At 38.2% G+C, this 18334-nt stretch overlaps 1 protein-coding gene across 4 annotated transcripts in view; it reads left to right on the forward strand.

The window, feature by feature from the left end:
• The window catches only part of LOC137062904 (protocadherin Fat 3), a 71982-nt gene extending 55240 nt beyond the window's left edge, over positions 1-16742 (forward strand). For 2 of the 4 annotated variants that reach the window (XM_067433844.1, XM_067433846.1), the window contains 6 exons: positions 2938-3734; positions 6308-6409; positions 7757-7816; positions 11427-11465; positions 11715-11780; positions 14424-16742. In XM_067433844.1, the coding sequence (XP_067289945.1) occupies positions 2938-3734; positions 6308-6409; positions 7757-7816; positions 11427-11465; positions 11715-11780; positions 14424-14986 (1627 nt within the window). In that variant the 3' untranslated portion in view covers positions 14987-16742. The remainder of the gene's footprint in view (positions 1-2937; positions 3735-6307; positions 6410-7756; positions 7817-11426; positions 11466-11714; positions 11781-14423) is intronic. The other 2 variants (XM_067433845.1, XM_067433847.1) reach the window with 2 other exon arrangements.
• The last annotated feature ends 1592 nt before the right edge of the window (positions 16743-18334 follow it).

Here is an 18334-nt window from a genome sequence, read left to right on the forward strand (position 1 = left end):
ATGAATCTTTATTATTTTTTTAAACATCACGTTGATGGCTGGGTGCAGATCGCTTATCTGGGGAACACATGGCACCAGAATGCACTATGGGAAGAAGGCAAGCCAACAGAAGCAGTGTGATGCTTTGGGCAATGTTCTGCTGGGAAACCTTGGGCTCCGCCCTCAATGTGGATGTTACTTTTACACGTACCACCCACCTAAGAATTGTTGCAAACCTAAGAATTGTTGTACACATTTCATGGAAAGGTATTCCCTGGTGGCTGTGGCCTCTTTCAGCAGGATAGTTCACCCTGCGCGCCAAAGCAAAAATTGTTCAGGAATGGTTTGAGGAACATAAGTTTGAGGTGTTGACTTGGCCTCTAAATGCCCAGATCTTAATCCAATCAAGCATCTGTGGGATGTGCTGAACAAACAAGTCCGATCCATTGAGGCCCCACCTCGCGACTTACAGGACTTAAAGGATCTGCTGTTTTGGCAGCAAAAGAGGGACTGACACAATATTAGGAAGGTGTTAAGTAAGACGAGTTATCCCTGATATATACACTGTATAAATACACTATATATAATAATGATGTTATTAATGTCTACAACGAATCAAATATGTATATTATTTATTTAAAACATATCTAAAGGTATATAAATGATCAAATCTGAAAATCTGAGGACTTTGTCTGGACATGATTTTTATCTTTATCTCACTTATGAAAAAGAAGCACAGTTTAAGAAGCCATTTCTTTAGTGATCAAACGGTGTTTCTTCTGAAATATGTTTGGTTGTGCTGTAGAGAGCAGGTAACACGCAGCTCACTTTAATTACACTCGTCTGAAAGTCATTATCCTCAGTGTTCACCTGCTGTTTTTCCATCTGAGACCTTGATTGTTTGAACTACTAGTTCAATACATACGTGACACTATAAAATGGGTTTGTTGTTTACTTGTGTTAATTAGACCTTTCTTACTAATTACTAAAATCATTTAATAAATGAAGAACAGAGCTTTAGAGCTATCCATCACAGAAATCCAATGATGGCTTCTCTAATTTCTTTGTGCCATGATGCTTGTTTAATTTTTTTATATGAGATGGATTTGAGTTATTTCTCCACTAGATGATGCTGTTGTTACTTCTAGCAAAAATAAACCTACATCTAAACAGAAAAATTGGATACTGAGACCTGTGCCCTTTTCCTTGAAAGGTCCTTTTTTATATAGGGTACAGAAAGTAATGAAAACCCAATTGATTTATATAACTACTGTATAACTACTTTCTCTGCCTCTCCAGCTATGTCATTATGTTACGCAACAAACAATCCTTTCATTATGTTCTCTTATGCTCACTTGGAAAAATTTATTGAACTTTCTCGCACTCTGAGAACTTGTAAAGAGTTCTCTGAACAGCAGATAATCACATATTTGCTATTTGCAGCAGAGGCTGGAATTTGAGTTCTGCTAAATGTGGCAGCCAAAAACCTCTCTCTGCTTCTGTGGACCAATCAGATAATGAGAGACAATAATGCTATGTAGTATTTACTGTGTAATGTATAACAATTGTTTTGATAACATAATGAACCCAATTCTTTTGAATGGTAGTGTAAGTTGAAAGAAAATAATACTATTAATTCAATTTACATCAATGTGTATGGCGCTTTTAACGTTTCAAAGCAGTAATTTAGAGTAATCTGTTATCAGAGCAGAGGTGACTGTGTCAAACTAATGTCCATATGTCAGAAATGTCCAGTTCTAAGATAATACAAATCATGCAGTTAACCACTGGAACAGGCTGGATCCAAACTGGAGCTGGCGTAGTCTCTAGCTAGTTACTTTGGGATGGGCATCCTGAGATATAACAGAAAAACAAGTGGAAAGTAATGAGCGTAGCTGCTGTTCATAACATTAAGCAAAGATAATCATGTGCATTTGATCTGATATAACTGGAGTACAAGGTTATGAGATGCATTATATGAATGCTTGGCTAAAGAGATGCATTAAACTGGGATAGTGTCTCTGGAATACTAATAGCCTTCCTGATGATGTTTGGGAATGAGGAGCCAAGTGCGAAAATACCCTAGGTACAATTTTTGTGACCTTAAAGAGCGCGATTGATAGTATCGTGGAAGATGATCAGTTAAATATACTGGAGCTAAACCATTTAGGGCCTTATAGGTCAGTAGCAATACTTTGTAAACAATATGGAACTTAATAGGTAGCCTAACCAGGGTCGAGATCAAGTTTATATATAAAGCACATTTAAACAGGCGTTGTACCAGTGCTGTACAGTAGTAAACATTTTTGTCAAGATGATAAAATTAGTGTTATATAATCATTTTCTTGACCTGGTAAGAACTCTAGAAGCTGCATTTTGGATTAATTGTAGCTTGTTTATTGTGGGTGCAGGTAGTAATATTCAGGGGTCATGAATGCATGAACTAACTTTTCTGCATCAGAAACCAACAGCATGTTGCAGTTTATGCTGCCTTCACGTGCTATCACGTCAAATGTCATAATTCTCACTTCAGAAGTCGTGATTACGAGCTTGTTGCATTCGAGTGCTTTGTTGTCAGAATGAACTGGTATCGTGGCAGACACCAGGTTTGTTCTTGCCTATTTTTTGGGAAATCTTATTAAAACCAAAATTATTCTTCATGTCACATGACAACATTTTGTAGTTGATCTAAGAGTAGGCTATGTTATGATTTATAGTGTTGAACACAGCACTAAGATCAAGTAAAATTAGTATTGATTATACGATATGATCAGATGCTACAAGTAAATAATTTGCAATTTTAATAAGCGTGCAGTAGCTATGCTATGGTGCTTTTATTCATTAAAGATATTTATCTCACAAAAAAAATGTTAAATCATCAAAAAATCCTGGGAAAAATATACGCTGTTGGGAATTAAATACTAGCTTACTAACACAAACAAATCCTTCTGTCCACAGATGCGACGAGGATGTGAACGAATGCGAGAGGGAGGAGTGTGAAAATGGAGGGGTGTGTGTGAACACATTTGGAGCCTTCTACTGTAACTGCACTGTGGGCTTCGAGGGTCAGTTCTGCGGGCAGCCATCGCTAGACGGGCCAGACACTCAGGCTGAGGCGCTATCGTACGTCGGACCGGGAGAGATTATTGGTATTGGCGTGTTGCTCTTCGTGGTGCTAGTTCTGCTGACCTTGCTGGCCGCATTCCGTAAAAAAGTTCTCCGGAAGGACTGGAGCCGGGGGGAGGCAGTGGGCATCTCCACAGAGACCAACTACATGCTGCAGAAGACTGGCATGGGAGCTGAGGGCATCGAGTTCAAAGCCGTCCGTGTCAGCGGCGAGTGTCGTGCCAGCCTCTACCGGAGTGACAGCGCAGGAGGGCCGCCCCAGGTCATGGTGCGGCCCACGGCCTACACGCTTCCCTGCTACCAGGGAATCCCACGAGGGGAAACAGAGAAGGCAGAAGGAGGGCTGTCCACCCTCTCCTGTCCTCCCCAGATGAGCACCTTCCAGGCAGATCCGCCACACATCCTCGGGATGCCGCGGAGAGGTGTGGCCGTCTGCAGCGTGGCGCCCAATCTTCCCCCGTCCATGTCCCCGAACCCATCGGAACGCAGCTCTATCCGCAAACCACCTTGGGAAGAGGAGGACGAGGACGAGGAAGATGAAGACAACACTATGGAGCATCAAGTCCGAGCTCTGGAGTGGGAAGACAGAGGTTATCAGGCGGACGGAGAGGAAGCATACAGAACCGAGGGTAACGATGTGGCGCACACTCTCCACTCGTCTCAGATCAAATGGAGGTTGACAGAGCTGCAGCCAGAGCGATTTCAGCGTGACTCCATAACTCCCCGTGGCCAATTAAATGCCAGCCTTTGTGTGGATGAGATTATACATATGCACTCTGATCGCCATTCGCAAAATCCGTCATACAATAATGTGTGATGGCGCGCAATTACCTTAGAGATAACATGAAGCTTTCACACAAAGGGAGGAAGTAACGCATTTAGAGTCTATCCTCGTGATTCAAACAAAAAACATCCACATTATAAATGCTATGCATATTAATGCTTTAAATCACAGCGATATATACAGTAGTGGCCACAAGAGATGTCAGGATGGGATATTAGTTTTTAATAACCCTACAAGTTCAATGAAATTATTAAAATATGAGGAATATATGGTTATTTATTATCATTTTAAATATGAAGGATGGAAAAAAAACTGACTTGGTTAAGGTATTTCTGACAAAATTATTTGCCAAAAAATCTTAGAAAAACAAGACGCTTACAGGAAAAAGCAAATGACGACAATATAATCAGTTAGCAATTTCTTGGTTCAGAAAAAAATTGTCAGTGTAGTTTGGTAAATAAAAACTATTTTAATAATATTTGAATAAAGGGTCAATTTACCTAGGCCGGACATCACTTTTGGCCACTACTTTATGTAAAATCTATCTTTTTTCCATGATTTCGTATTCAGCGATTTTTCAATTTGGCTCTATTGAAAAATTAACCAGGGACTCATAAATTGTTTCAAAACCAGTTTATAGGAATCAGAACCATCTGCTGTGCTATAGCAGCCAACAGGAGCCTTTTCCTCATAAAATATTTAATGGTCTGGCCATGCAGGTAGGCAGCTAGAACATGTGCGAGGGTGATTATTACATTTCCACTTAACACGTAAACGGGTGGCATGTTGTTTCCACAGATTTTATCTGCGCGCGGTATCTAAAATGAATGACCTTGGTCGTGTTAGTGTTTTCTTCAAGCACAACTCGTCTGTCATGAACTGTTTGTTGGCTTTAGCAGTGTCGTCTGGGATAAATATAGGACGGATATTATTGCTCTTTCACTTTAGCAGATTTGAAAGATTTGCATGCCGTAGAGAGCATTAAGCTCTCAATGCAGTTTGTTTGTGCATATGTGCATGTCTGATTTTGGATATTAGATGTTTGTTTGATGAATGCAAATGGGCCAGTTGTTCAGACTAGACATGTCAATATTTTCACAGGCCCCCACCGCAAAAAAATTATAATAATTTTGCAGTCTTTTGTTAATTGATTAATTCAGTTCAAAATAACAGCATTTATGTATTCAAAGATCAAAAGATCAACAAAAATATTGGTTTGCACAGCTGATTTCAACATAGAATTTCAGATTTGTCAGAAATAGTCTACTATACTATCTTGCAATTCTGAAATTAGCTCACAATTTGCACTAATTCTGTAAATTCTGACTATTTCTGAAATTATATCTCGCAACTCCGACCATTTCTGACAATTATATCTCGCAATTCTGACTAGTCCGACGTTTCTAGTTTTCTAGAAGTTGACATTCTCAATTCTAGTCAGAATATGAGTCTGAAACTGCTCCATTAGGCTGTGATTATGAGGCGTGTTTCAGCCAAACAAGGAAAGACATAAATTGGATAGAACTAGAACCAATCAGTGCAATGGAGCGACACATAACATTAGTTGTCAACAGAAGTCAACTGCACTGTGTTGCCAAGTCCGCGTTTTTTTTCGCAAGTTCTTTTCTATGTCTGCGGGTTGACGCGACCTTAATTATGTGATGTATAGACCTAGGAATGCAAATTTTAGCAGGCAACCTTACAAAAAGAACACACATTTTCCCGCTAAATGCAATTTTTTTTCCGGAAAACCTGATTTCTGTTTGGGCATAATTACTCCTCTATGGATAATGTCCAGACAGAATTGTGGGTGGGGCTGAGTTTGGCTGGCATCCAGGCTAATTTCTGACAATTCTGAAATATCTCAATTCTGAAATGATATTGCAATTCTGGAATCGTCTCGCAATGCTGAAATTAAATCTCACAATTCTGAGAAAAAAAATGACAATTGTGAGGTAAAAAGTTGCAATTATGTTTTAAAAAATGTTTATTCTGTGGTTGAAACAAGCTTCCATTCAAAATCCAGATATTCCATAACAGGAATAAATTATACTTCTATGAAGTATGAAATATAATACTACTCAATTATTTTTTGTTTTGTCATTGCATTCACTATCAGTAAAGTTTTTTTTAATATTTACATAAATTAATTAAACAACTGTATTAGTTTTTAATGTGCATCATAGGTGGACATTTTACAGCTGTAATATAACTCCATGACTGCTATAAACACAACTTAGCTGGAAAATTATGAAAGACATTGTGACAACTCTCACACTGGGCCTGGATCATTGCTATTGTTAATCCCTGTTGAGTTTACTTGTAGGTATGACTGGGTTTACATATTCTTTTGTGCTCTACATTCACACAATATGTGTATGGATCTGTATAAGGATCTGCTGTTGTATTGTTCTGTAGAAGCTGGAAATGCAGCAGAGGAAGTCACTTGCTTCTCCGACAGCAGCACCAGTGAGGCACACTCCCTCAGGTCTTTCCAGTCCGATTCCTGTGATGACAATGGTGAGATACATGCATTGCGTGCCCAAAGTCCTTAACCTCCAAACGACCTCCAACTAAAAAAAACTTCCACTGCTCAAAGAATTTTTGAAGTTTCACCACTCTGGATAAGTTCAGAAAATGTGTTAAAGGTGAACTGTTTCTTGAGGGCTTTTTTTCCTAATGGGTGTTTTAACCACTCAGTTAGTTCTGTAACCACTAAAATATTAGGCTCTAGAATCTACATTTCACAGTCCAAATCCCACATGTTCCTACAGAAATCATTAGAGCAAGACTGCAGTTTCTGGATAAACCACAAAAGCAGCATAATGAATAGATAACATAATGAATAAACCCTTTGCATTGATGTTTTTTCACTTTTTGTTATGTAAGCCTTGCCTCTTTGCACTCATCAGCTCTTTGTATTAGTCTGCTTTTGAAATGCCAAAAGGGAAGTTGTTTACTTGCTCTCATGTCATTCTGACATGACTTTATTTTCAACAAACAAAGTTTAGCAGAATGTCCAATCTGCTCTCTTCAATGCAATGACAGTCAAACTCCAAAAAGGAGAAAAAAACACCATAAAAGACTCTCAAAATCTTAAACTACTTTGCATTTGAATGCAAGTCAATGGAACGAAAAGTGTAGTCTGACCAGGGGCGTTTTGGGGTTGTAGGTAACCCCCCAGGAACCAAAACAAGCAAGTACAAAAGACTGCGCTTATGATTTATGGGGATTTAAAAAAAAAAGCAGCAGGTGATTTTTATCATTATAGGGTGGTTGTGTACACACTCCCAACACACATTTACTGTGTTCAAATGTTTTGCATAATAGGTGCCCTTTAAGTCAACTCTGGTTCACTTCCTACATCTATATACCACACACAAGAGCAACATTATCACATTAACCTATACATACAATCTCACGCACACACCCGTAATATAATAACCTAATATTAGGCCAAAGTAACTGATTATTCCATTCACCTAATTAAGATGACTTGCTTTGTTTGATCTTTCCAAAAGGAAATCGTGAGGATTAGTGATAACCCTACCCTGCTTTAACAAAGTGACAGCCTGAATAGGTCAGAGCAGTAATTACAATCCATCTGCCTTTGATATGCTCTCCAAACGCGACTGCTATCATGACTCAGTAGTGTATTATCACTTCTGCTGTGCAAAATAGATGTCAGACTGACACATCAGAGGTCCACTTGCTTTTAACACATTTCATGACGCTGGAGGATTACAAACAAGAAATGTTTTATATAAATGCTTATGTAAGCTTTTCATTGAATGTTTGATGTTAGTTTGAAATGCTTGATCATTTATTCAATTGTTGCCTGACATTTTACACTTATTTATGCCCTAGCCTCCATAGTGACGGTGATAAGACTGGTAAATAATGCAGTGGACACAATTGAAAATGAAGGTATGAATCAATTTTCATATTGCCTAAAGCAAACTTGACTTATTAAATACTTCAGTATTAGTTATGTGGCTGCAAAATATTGTCAAAATTAATTTAACATATTTTCTTTTTTTAAATATTGGCCTAGAGCTTTGTCTTATCGAATTAAGTTTTTTTTTTCTCAAAAGAATTTAACATTTATAAAAAATAAATAATTAATCTTCATTTTTTTAGGGGTTCAAATACCTAGCGCTGAGACACTATTACAACTGTTAGGGTTTTCAAAGATCAACTCTGCCCTAAAACTGATCGGGCAGACTAAACTGTAAGATGTAGAGACTTGAAACTTTGAGGGCTGCTAGTACCCTCTCTGTCTACAATCACCAATGCGCACCCCAATCGGCTTAATAATTTAAAATATTAGTTGCAGATATATTCTTATATAATTGGAATCCTTGGCTAAAGACAAATGATTTTAAATAAAAGTTAAGAATTTCCATTCATGTTTGTGACGGGATGCCAAAACGTTTGAAGTGGGCGTGGCCACTTCTAATCACACTTACCGTATCTTGCTTTTTTCCCTAAAGGATTTAACAAATATTATTTAGTTTTCTTTTTTAAATATTACTAAATCAGTTGTTGTATATATTATTATTTATATATAAAATTGATTGATTTTTAAAAATTCTTCTTTATTCTAAGCATTTAATTTTTAGTAAATTTATTTTTTCATGCAAAATAAATCCAAGTAATCGAGACCTTGACTTTCCTGCTTGCATGGCTACTAGGCAAATAAATGAAATGATTTGAGGTGAAAGCGTTATGTGAGAGGAAAGAGGTCATGGAGTTATACGGGAGACATCTCGCTGCTAGGAAAGCAGTTGCCTGGATACAGCGGTCAATTACACAGTTTAGCATCATTGTAGAAGAAAAACTGACCACAGAGTGCTGCAATTGAGAGAAAGTATTGAGCTGTAGAGTCCTTTAGTAATAATCTATGTTATTCTGTTTAAATATTACAGGGATCAAAAACCATGCTGCATGAAAAGGTAAAGGAAAAAGCCAGAGCGAAGTATCTAATCGTGCTGGAGTTCAGTCCACGCTGGAGAAAGTAGGATCAGATGCGTTAATTAAACTGCACAACTGTAGACTCGTATAAAACCAGGGTTTAGACTATCTCTCATAATCGAGTTACACTGAAAACCTGAACTATTGAACTACCCCTTAGTTACTGAAGAACAGCATTCATATCCTCCATGGCAGTGACCTGGTTTCCAAGTGCACCAGAACCAGTCTCTAATTAAACCTGCTCTAGACTAAAGCGGTTTCCAATCAGTGCAAAAACAAGCTGTTTGCTTAAGTCTCACATGCTATGGTAATTCATGCTGTCTGAGGAGTTTACAGCTCCACCTTCCTTCTCAGAGGTCCGGATGAAAGTGGACTGTTTTTGTTGGTTATGCTAAACAGCACGGTGCGATTTACCCAAGTAGGACATGCTCCTGGTTTAACAATGTTTGTGGATCTCGAACCAGTATTCTTCGACTTTAAAAAGTGTAAACTTTCAGTTGTTACCTTGAGATGATGTTTGTAACTCATTATTACTATTTCTATATTACACTGGTGTAACAGTGGTGTTCAAACTTGGTCCTGGAGGGACACTATTCTGCAGAGTTTAGCTCCAACTTGCCTAATGCACCTGTCTGGAAGTTTCTATCAGAGATGGTCTTATTATTTTGTCTGGCTATCACCAGACCAAGCTTAATTTAAGATTGAACATTGGTCTGGGGAGTCTGCTCTGTATTTTCTACTGCACAAGAGGTGTGATCAACGGGCATAGTTCAAATGACTCTGTACGCAATTGGATAGTCCTTCGACCAATCAGAACACAAGAGGCATGATCAACGGGCAACAACCTATCGTTTCTCTATCCATCATCATTTTAAACCCGCCAATAGCGCGCCAGGTGGATAAGCCAGTCTGTGATTGGTTCCCGCTAAAGTGTAACAGAAGCAGTAGAAATGAATGTACCGGTTGTAGATTCTAGATGTAACGAGTTGCAGGGTGAAATCAAATCGCCGGCAGATCAAGCTGGGTGTACCCAGTCTACTTATTATTGGGAGATACGGGGGTCTGTGGCTCTACCATTGGAGAAAGTGTAGCGGCTAACTTGGCTCATGTATTCCTCGATAAGCAATCATATTTCAGTTGTGCGACAGTCAGTCACTGTTTGTGGATACCATAGAAATGAATAAGTGCCTCAAACTGAATCACACCTGTCATTAAATTGCCTGTGAAAAATACTGTTCTTTTTGTGTAAAATGGTTAAATCCAAAACAAATGTTTAAGAGCATACATGTCGAAGATTAGAAGATAGGCTGTCGGATCATTAAATGATAAGCTATTTCCTCACCAAAGTGGTTTATTCAGCGTTGTGAAGCCTCTCCACTGACATTCAATTTAAAGAAAAAAAAAAACAGCCTCGTCTCATTACCTGGCAGGCGTTGCACTTTTCCAATTCAGAGACTATCCATCTTCAATAGTATTTGAAATTAGAAATAGGGTGTCCCAAATTGTATAATGTTGAATTACTTTTTCCGGTTAGAATCTGAAAAGCGCACTCTAACCGTTAATATTGCCCATAACCCATTGCACATTGGATGAGGATTCCATTAGAACTACAAACGCAAATAACGTGTTAAAAAAACTACAAACATGGTAGAAGTGCTAAAGTTAAGTAAAGAGGCTTATATAAACTGGTTTGAGTGATTAATAATCAATATCTAACCTCACAAAAATATATTTATTCAATTTCAATATCATCCACACTACGTATAAATTACAACAGCATTGTGAACTTTTGTAAAGATAAATTTGTTCATTACCTTTTAAATGCATCACGCAAATTGCAAACACAAGGAAAGTTCTCAGAAATTCAAAAATATCAACGCCTCTGCTACAACAGGAGGAAATTAAATTAAATTGAATGTGGAGGATTTTATCTGTGACAAGGTAATTGACAGGACAGTTTAAACGGTGACAGGATGCACATAACTAAAGTGACAGAGCTGTCAGTTAAAGACAAAATTATGACTAAGTAGTATTTAATGTCCCGAAGCATGCCTACTCTTCTGCTACACACTCAAAACGATGTAGTTTTTCTTCCCATAAACTTGGGATGCGGCGTGTTATTATGCCTAGTAGGAGCTTGATTAGCTGGTTCAGGTGTTTAATTGGGGTTGGAGCTAAACTCGACAGGACAGTGGCCCACAAGGAGCGGGATTTCAATGTAATCAGATTGATTTTACTTTAATAGTATAATATTAATAATCATTAATTAATATACATTTTAAATGGATACATTTAATTAATTTATATTTTTAATATTGTTTTCATTTAAGACATTTTAAATGTTAATTAAATATCAATTAGCTGTTATTTTTACATATATACACATTTTACAACCCTTACATATAGAAAATAAGAATGATAATATTCACTAGGTATCTATTGCCAAAATCTGATTTTTTTTATACAAATGTTTTTCCAGGCCAGCTAGAATGTTGACTAAGTCGCATTAAACTTGGTCAACATAAGCAGTGATACATGATGTGTTTTCCTCTTCTCCTAACAGTTGCAGGTCTGGGTGATGTGCAGCCTCACAGTACCACCTGTGAGTCCACTTTATGTTTGCTTTTATTTTCCATTTTACTTTAAAATGGAAATTTTACTTTATCAGTCCCTTTGTTTCACTTGGTCGTATGTATTTATAAAGCATTACATTTCCATTCCACACTATTTCATCAAGCATAAACAAGTCTATTATTCTGACTGTTTTGTTTTTAATTTGCCTTTTTTCCCCCCATCATGTCATAAATCATTTAACTCCCCCTGAAACATTTTACATTTTATGTCTTCACAGCAAGCCCACACCTCCACTGTGAGGATGAGATATGCGTGGAATTCGTCAAAGAGTATTTTATGAATTGTAAGAGCTCATATCTGCGTTTACTGTACTAAACAGGAAATTAAATCATAGCTCTTATCTAAAATGCTGCTTCGGTATTTAAATATCAAGGTTCCCATGAATATCAACAAACTCCCATGATTTTTATGGAAAAATACTAAATAATTCACAAAATATTTTTTTTTTATATTTATACTATATTGCCAAAAGTATTGAGACACCCCTCCAAATAATTAAATCCAGGTTCCAATAATTTTCATGGCCACAGGTCTATAAAAATCAAGCACCTAGGGATACAGACGCTTCTACAAACATTTGTAAAAGAATGGGTCGCTCTCAGGGGCTCAGTGATTTCAAGTGTAGTGCCGTGATGGGTTGCCACCTGTGCAAATCTGGGTTTGGCCTGGAGATCAGTACTTGTCTGAATGCAGTGTCCCAAATATAAAGTTTGGTGCAGGGGGGATTATGGTGTTACAATAGTGAAAGGAAGTGTTAGGGTTAGTTCCAGTGAAAGGAACTCTTAATTATTCAGTATACCAAGACATTTTGGACAATTTCATACTCCCAACTAGGGCTGGGCGATATGACGAAATATATCGTCTGGACGATAGAAAATGTCTATCGTTTTATATAAGGCTCTATCGCTCACGCCACGATAAGGCGTTTACGGCAGAATTTTACGTCAAGATGCACCTCACGCCACGGCATGCCCATGCACGCTGCAATAATACATAAACAAACATGACGCGGTTCAGACCAGTGTAATTCTCAGAGTAATTATGCCAGAGTGGTGGCATAAGCGCTCAAAACAAACTTCAGACACAGACGCTCCAACGGGCTTTTACGCGTGGCACACCATATAGCCATATATTGAAATATTTTAATGGCATGTGTAGGGATGGCGAAAACTAAACATTTTCTTGACCGACCACTGAGCCTCATTAGCCGGTTGAAACCGGTTAACCGATTAGTTTAAAATATGCTGCGCTATTTGAAATAACAGCCGCGAGCCGCGCTCCTTCTCTCTCTCACACACACACACACACACACACACACACACACACTGTCCTAGCGCTGCCGCCTCCCTTCCACTCACGTCACTTTTTTTAATCCCCCACAGCGCGAAACACGAGTCCCGCAAACGCGCCGCCGAGGAGCTTGTTTGTAATCTGAGGACAAATGGCTCCTTAGTTTCGAAATGGTTTGGGTACAAGGTGATCGCGTTGAAAATAAAGGCGTTTGTCTAGCGTAAGAAGCTCATTTGAAACATTGCCGCAGCTCATTTAAGAAAATGACAGCTCCGAAGAGACGCCGCTTTAGTTCGAGGTAGTGCTAACAATAATAAAGGAAGATGATGATCAACACCTTATGTGTTACAGATGTAATATATTTCCAAATATAAGCCCATCTTATGCGGAATGACGCTTCATCCCGTCGTCAGCTCTGGCTCTAACCTCGAGTGTTTTAGCCTGTCTTTTTGCAAACCTTGTGAGCGCGCAAACCCAAAAGCTGTGACCTCGCGCCAAATGTTCTTATTGGTTTATTAAGTACAAACAGGCGAGTTATGAAAAATTGAGTGCGAGGGATTTGTTCACTTCACACAAAAAGATTTTGGAATGAGACGGCTAACTGTAGTAGTGTTTAGTCCACTGTCTATAATAGACTCATTTAGAGATCACTTTTTTTTTTTTTAATCAACAACTTTGATCGGTTAACGTTGATACGGTCAACCATCGGTCAAACAGTCATCGGTTAACATCCCTAGGCAGGTGTTAACTTTACCAACTGTCTTGCTGGAAAAAAAGTTCTAAATAAAATAAAAATGTAGTCCATACTACCTTTATTTGTTTTGTATATCATTTCAAACTGCATTTCCACATTGCAATTTTGTATAGACTATTCATAAACTAAATTAACAGAAAAATTGCTATATCGTTATGTATATCGTTATCGGGATATCAAATGAGCTATATCGGGATATGAAATTTTGGCCATATCGCCCAGCCCTACTCCCAACTTTGTGGGAACAATTTGGAGATAGCCCCTTCCTGTTCCAACATGACTACAAAGCAAGGCAAAGCACAAAGCAAGATATGCATCAGCCAGTTTGGTGTGGAAGAACTCGACTGACCTGCACAAAGACCTGACCTTAACCCGATAGAACACATTTGGCATGAATTTGAGTGGAGACTGTAGCCAGGCCTTCTTGTCCAACATCAGTGCCTGACCTCACAAATGCGCTTCTAGTAGAATGGTGGAAAAACTTCCTTGAAGAGTTGAAGCTGTTATAGCTGCAAAGGGTGGGCCAACTCCATATTAAATGGGATGTCAGTAAAGTTCATGTTGTGCATGTAAATGCAGGTGTCCTAAAACTTTTGGCAATAAAGTGTGTGTATATATGTATATATCTTTTATGTTCACTGCATTTATTTGATCAAAATACAATAAATAGTAATATTCTGTAAATAACTTTTCTACTTTAATAGGTTTAAAATGTATATTATTCCTGTGGTGGCAAAGCTGAATTTATTGTTTATTAGTAGTAGTAGTAGCATTGTTGTTGGCAGTGGTTGTTATTAATAATTAATTTTGAAGACTTGAAAGTTACGTCTAATGAAGTTTGCATACCTCTGCACTTTTTGATACTCTGCATGTATTTTCCAGCCTACCAATGGCAAACGACAGAGTGGCTTGACCCGTGTCTCCCAGGCTTGGAATCACCGCCTCGAGACCAGACTCCTACACCACCGCCCCCACCCCTTCCTGCTCCCCCACCTCCCCTGACCCCTACACGGTTAGGCGGTACCCCTACCCGTCTGGGCGGCAGCGTTCGGTTGGATGGTAGCACCCTATCGCTGCAAACTGGCTACCCGTTACGACGATACTCGGGCCAGAGAGATTTCCACACGTCTCTAACGCTGGATGACAACAACTCGCCTATTTATGAAGAATACCGTGACCCGGATCACTACGACACCGCATCTAGCCTTCACCCGCTGGGCTTTAGCGAGGGCCGATCCACACCCGACTATCATCACTCCAGCCAATACCTGCTCTCTTACCCTCCTCTACTAGCCTGGGAGGAACGGCCCCGTGTCTGGGAAAGCACTCACCCCTTCGGAAGCCAGCAGGAGATCGACAGACTGGCCCGAATCTCGCTCCGAGCCCAACGCTTGCGTAGTCAGAGCCCAAAGACATCTTTGTCCGGCGTGAGAGAGTACTATTGACCATTAACTGGACAAACAAGTCCTTAATTATTCTGGATGCTTGTGTTCGTGCAACTGAGGACTCGGCCTGAAGTTGTGTGCTGATCTGAAATCAAAACCTCAATAATGCCATACACTAGAGACTATTCTTCATGTACCTTATTTATTCACCCTCATGTTGTTCCAAACCTGTATGACTTTCTTCTGTTGTTTTCACAGAGTAAATGAGGTCCAAAACAACATCGGAGTCAAATCTTCTTTTCAAAGTCAATCATACAGGTTTAGAATGACAAAGCGGAGTACGTTTTCATTTTGGGGTGAACTATCACTTTAACTAGGTGGGCCCATACACCAAGTGTAATGTGACGCCACGCGTGAAGCAAGTGTTGTTTGCTATTTTCAGTCCGACGCAGTTGCTATTTCAACAGTGTGGTGTTGGATGTGAAAATAATCAATGCACTTGCGCCCATCTTCGCCCATAGGTGTGCTGTTTCTGAAAACCAGGTGTATTGCTATTTTGAGGAACTAAAAACGACTGCACGATTGACCAACAAAAACCTGGTCTAAAGTAAATAGCGCAGTATTTTTTGTGTTATTTAAAGGGTGCATTAGTAATATACTCCTATAGGTGGGTGAACGACTCGCATACACTCTGCTTATTACAGTCACAGGGAGCAGCAGCACAAACATTTTAGGTATTAAAAAAAAAAGGATTCCTCTCTGGAGAAACACGGCTTACAAATTCTGCCGTGTAAAGAGTGCATCTGCCATGGTGCAAGGCAAGCTCAACTGGCTTTTAAAGGAAGTAGGAGATGAGACTCTGATTGGTTTGTTGTTTATCGTTATATTAGCAAAAGTGGATTCGGACACGAAGTTAGCCATGCGCTTCAGAACATGCACTCAGATCGCTAAAATAGGGCCCGGTGTGAAAGAGAACATGCATAGTTTTACCACATACTTTCTCATCAGTTCTCTGAAGTTTGGGTAGGTGCTTATGGACTGATTTTATTAATGGAATCCATATACAGCAGTGGTTCTCAACCAGGGCTCCAGGGCCCATTAGGGGGCCTCAACAAACCCTACACTCCGCATAAGAATGACCAAATATTCTTGGTAGATATCCAAGTCTGCCCTTCGACCGGCAATGTTTTGCTATGAGAACTCATGATGACAGGAAATCGGTTTTATTCCATGGACTATACAAAAGCTCTTTAATTACATTTTTGCTGGTGCTTCAAGGTTTGTACAGATATAGAAATGTGCATATTTAAAATTATTCCAGGACAGAAAGCCCACAGGTGTGTTTCACTTAAACGAAGAGCTGTTTATGTATTTATGTGCCGTCTTTGTCTCGTCAATAATTCACACACGACAACTACATATTAATCACTCATCACACATCTGGCGTTTTACAGTGTTTTGCTGTTTATGCTGCTGTTTTTGTGATTTTTATTTAGTTTAGGACCGCAAAACTGTCATGCTAGTATGTTTAACATCTGTGTTAACTGATTAATGTATATAGTATGTTATAGACTTATGAAGCGTACAGACTTTTTGAACAAGAAAAGATTGTATTTACAGCTCTGGAAAAGAATAAGAGACCACTTTAGTCAATCTGGCTACAAATGGGAATGTATTTTTTTTCTGCTTTTCTTTTTTTTTTCTCACCTGATGCCTCATCGTATCTTTGATTCCTTCATTCCCAGTAGCAACTGCCCATATATATAATTTCAAGGACAAACCAAATTTTTATATTATATATATATATATATATATATATATATATATATATATATATATATATATATATATATATATATATATATATATATATATATATATATATATATACACACACACACACACACACAATTGTTTGTTTTGTCGTTGAAATTATTTTGGTTAATTTTAATACCTTGTTTTAGTGATTATGCATAGACTTCTGGAATTATTATTTTTATTTTTGTTGTTTTTTCATAGCGCCTTTTGTAGTCCAGGGTCATTTTGCAAAGCATGATGTAAATAATGTTTTATTTTAGTTTTATATTATTTTAGTTTTATATATTATTTGTTTCTGTAAACAAGATCTTTAAACCAGAGGATATTTTATTAAACTAATAAATCAGATTATTTGAATGGTTTTCGGGATGACCCTGTGGGTCAGAGGTTCTGAAGGTCTGTATTGTGTTCACTCATGTTGATGTTGTCCATTTGGTGTATAGAACCCAACCCACCTTATATGTATGAATAAAATGCTGTACATTGTCCAGTGTAAAATAAAATAAAAGAACAACTACCGTAATGAATCATCTATAGATTGATTTAACAAAGATTGAGTATGTCTCAATAGTTTCAGCACAAATGCACATCATAATCTTTTGGCTGTACGATTAGGCTAAATCTCGTTTATGTAATTCCTCTAAAAGCTTTTGAAAAACTCTGCACTCCCAAATCCCTTATGCAAATGTATCTGATTTACAAACGATGAGAATTTTTACTCCTGTTAAAATGTTACTGATTGCCATTTAATTGAGCAGTTAGACTGGTTATCACCATATGCACACATAATGAACTAAAACAAACCTGTGCACAAGCCGATCTTCCCTGTGCTCGACAGAAAGCAAGAGCAGTACAGGTGCAGACAGCGTTATACAAAATTTTCCAGTTTTTTTTTCTTTTCTTCTTTTTTTTATAGTGACATGATTGTTTGTGTTCCATCTCTTGTGGAACAAGTGCACAAAAGGACAGTCCTGTTGAATGCAAACAATTTAAGGCACTGTAGAATTTCCAAATGCATTATGTGTCCCTTTGCAGAAACAACTATACACAAGACAACACAATCTGATTGCATGATCCAACACTTATTTACGGGCAAGATTCCAGCTTATATGATCGAAACATAATGACGCTTTGACGTATTTCTGGGCCTTTTCTCTATTGTACGCACACATCTCCAAGAATATGGTTTCATCAGAGACGTGGTCTTGTAAACATCCTGCATTTCGATGCTTTTATGCTCTGGGTGTACCATTAGGCATGAACACTTTGTCCTTTTATATTTGAACGTTTTTTGCTTCAAAATGCGCAGTGAAAATAATAAGAGTATTGTACTTTGTTAATGACTTTGGCTCCAAGTCAGTTAAATTGATTGGAAGGGGGAGGTTATAAAATGGGTTACATGGCTAGTTGAATTAGTCTCATTGCAGTTTTGTAACTATTTTACCTAGTTGAATTGGTGAATTATTTGTATGAATGAAGTACATTTTATTCAAATGTTTTCATATAATCTGCATATGCCTCATTAGATATGATTCTATGATCCACCTATATTTTTTAAATTTTGGGATACAGCTTAAAAGAAAAAAGGCT

The sequence above is a fragment of the Pseudorasbora parva genome, chromosome 23 (assembly GCF_024679245.1).
Source record: "Pseudorasbora parva isolate DD20220531a chromosome 23, ASM2467924v1, whole genome shotgun sequence".
In the NCBI taxonomy this organism is placed as follows: Eukaryota; Metazoa; Chordata; class Actinopteri; order Cypriniformes; family Gobionidae; genus Pseudorasbora; species Pseudorasbora parva.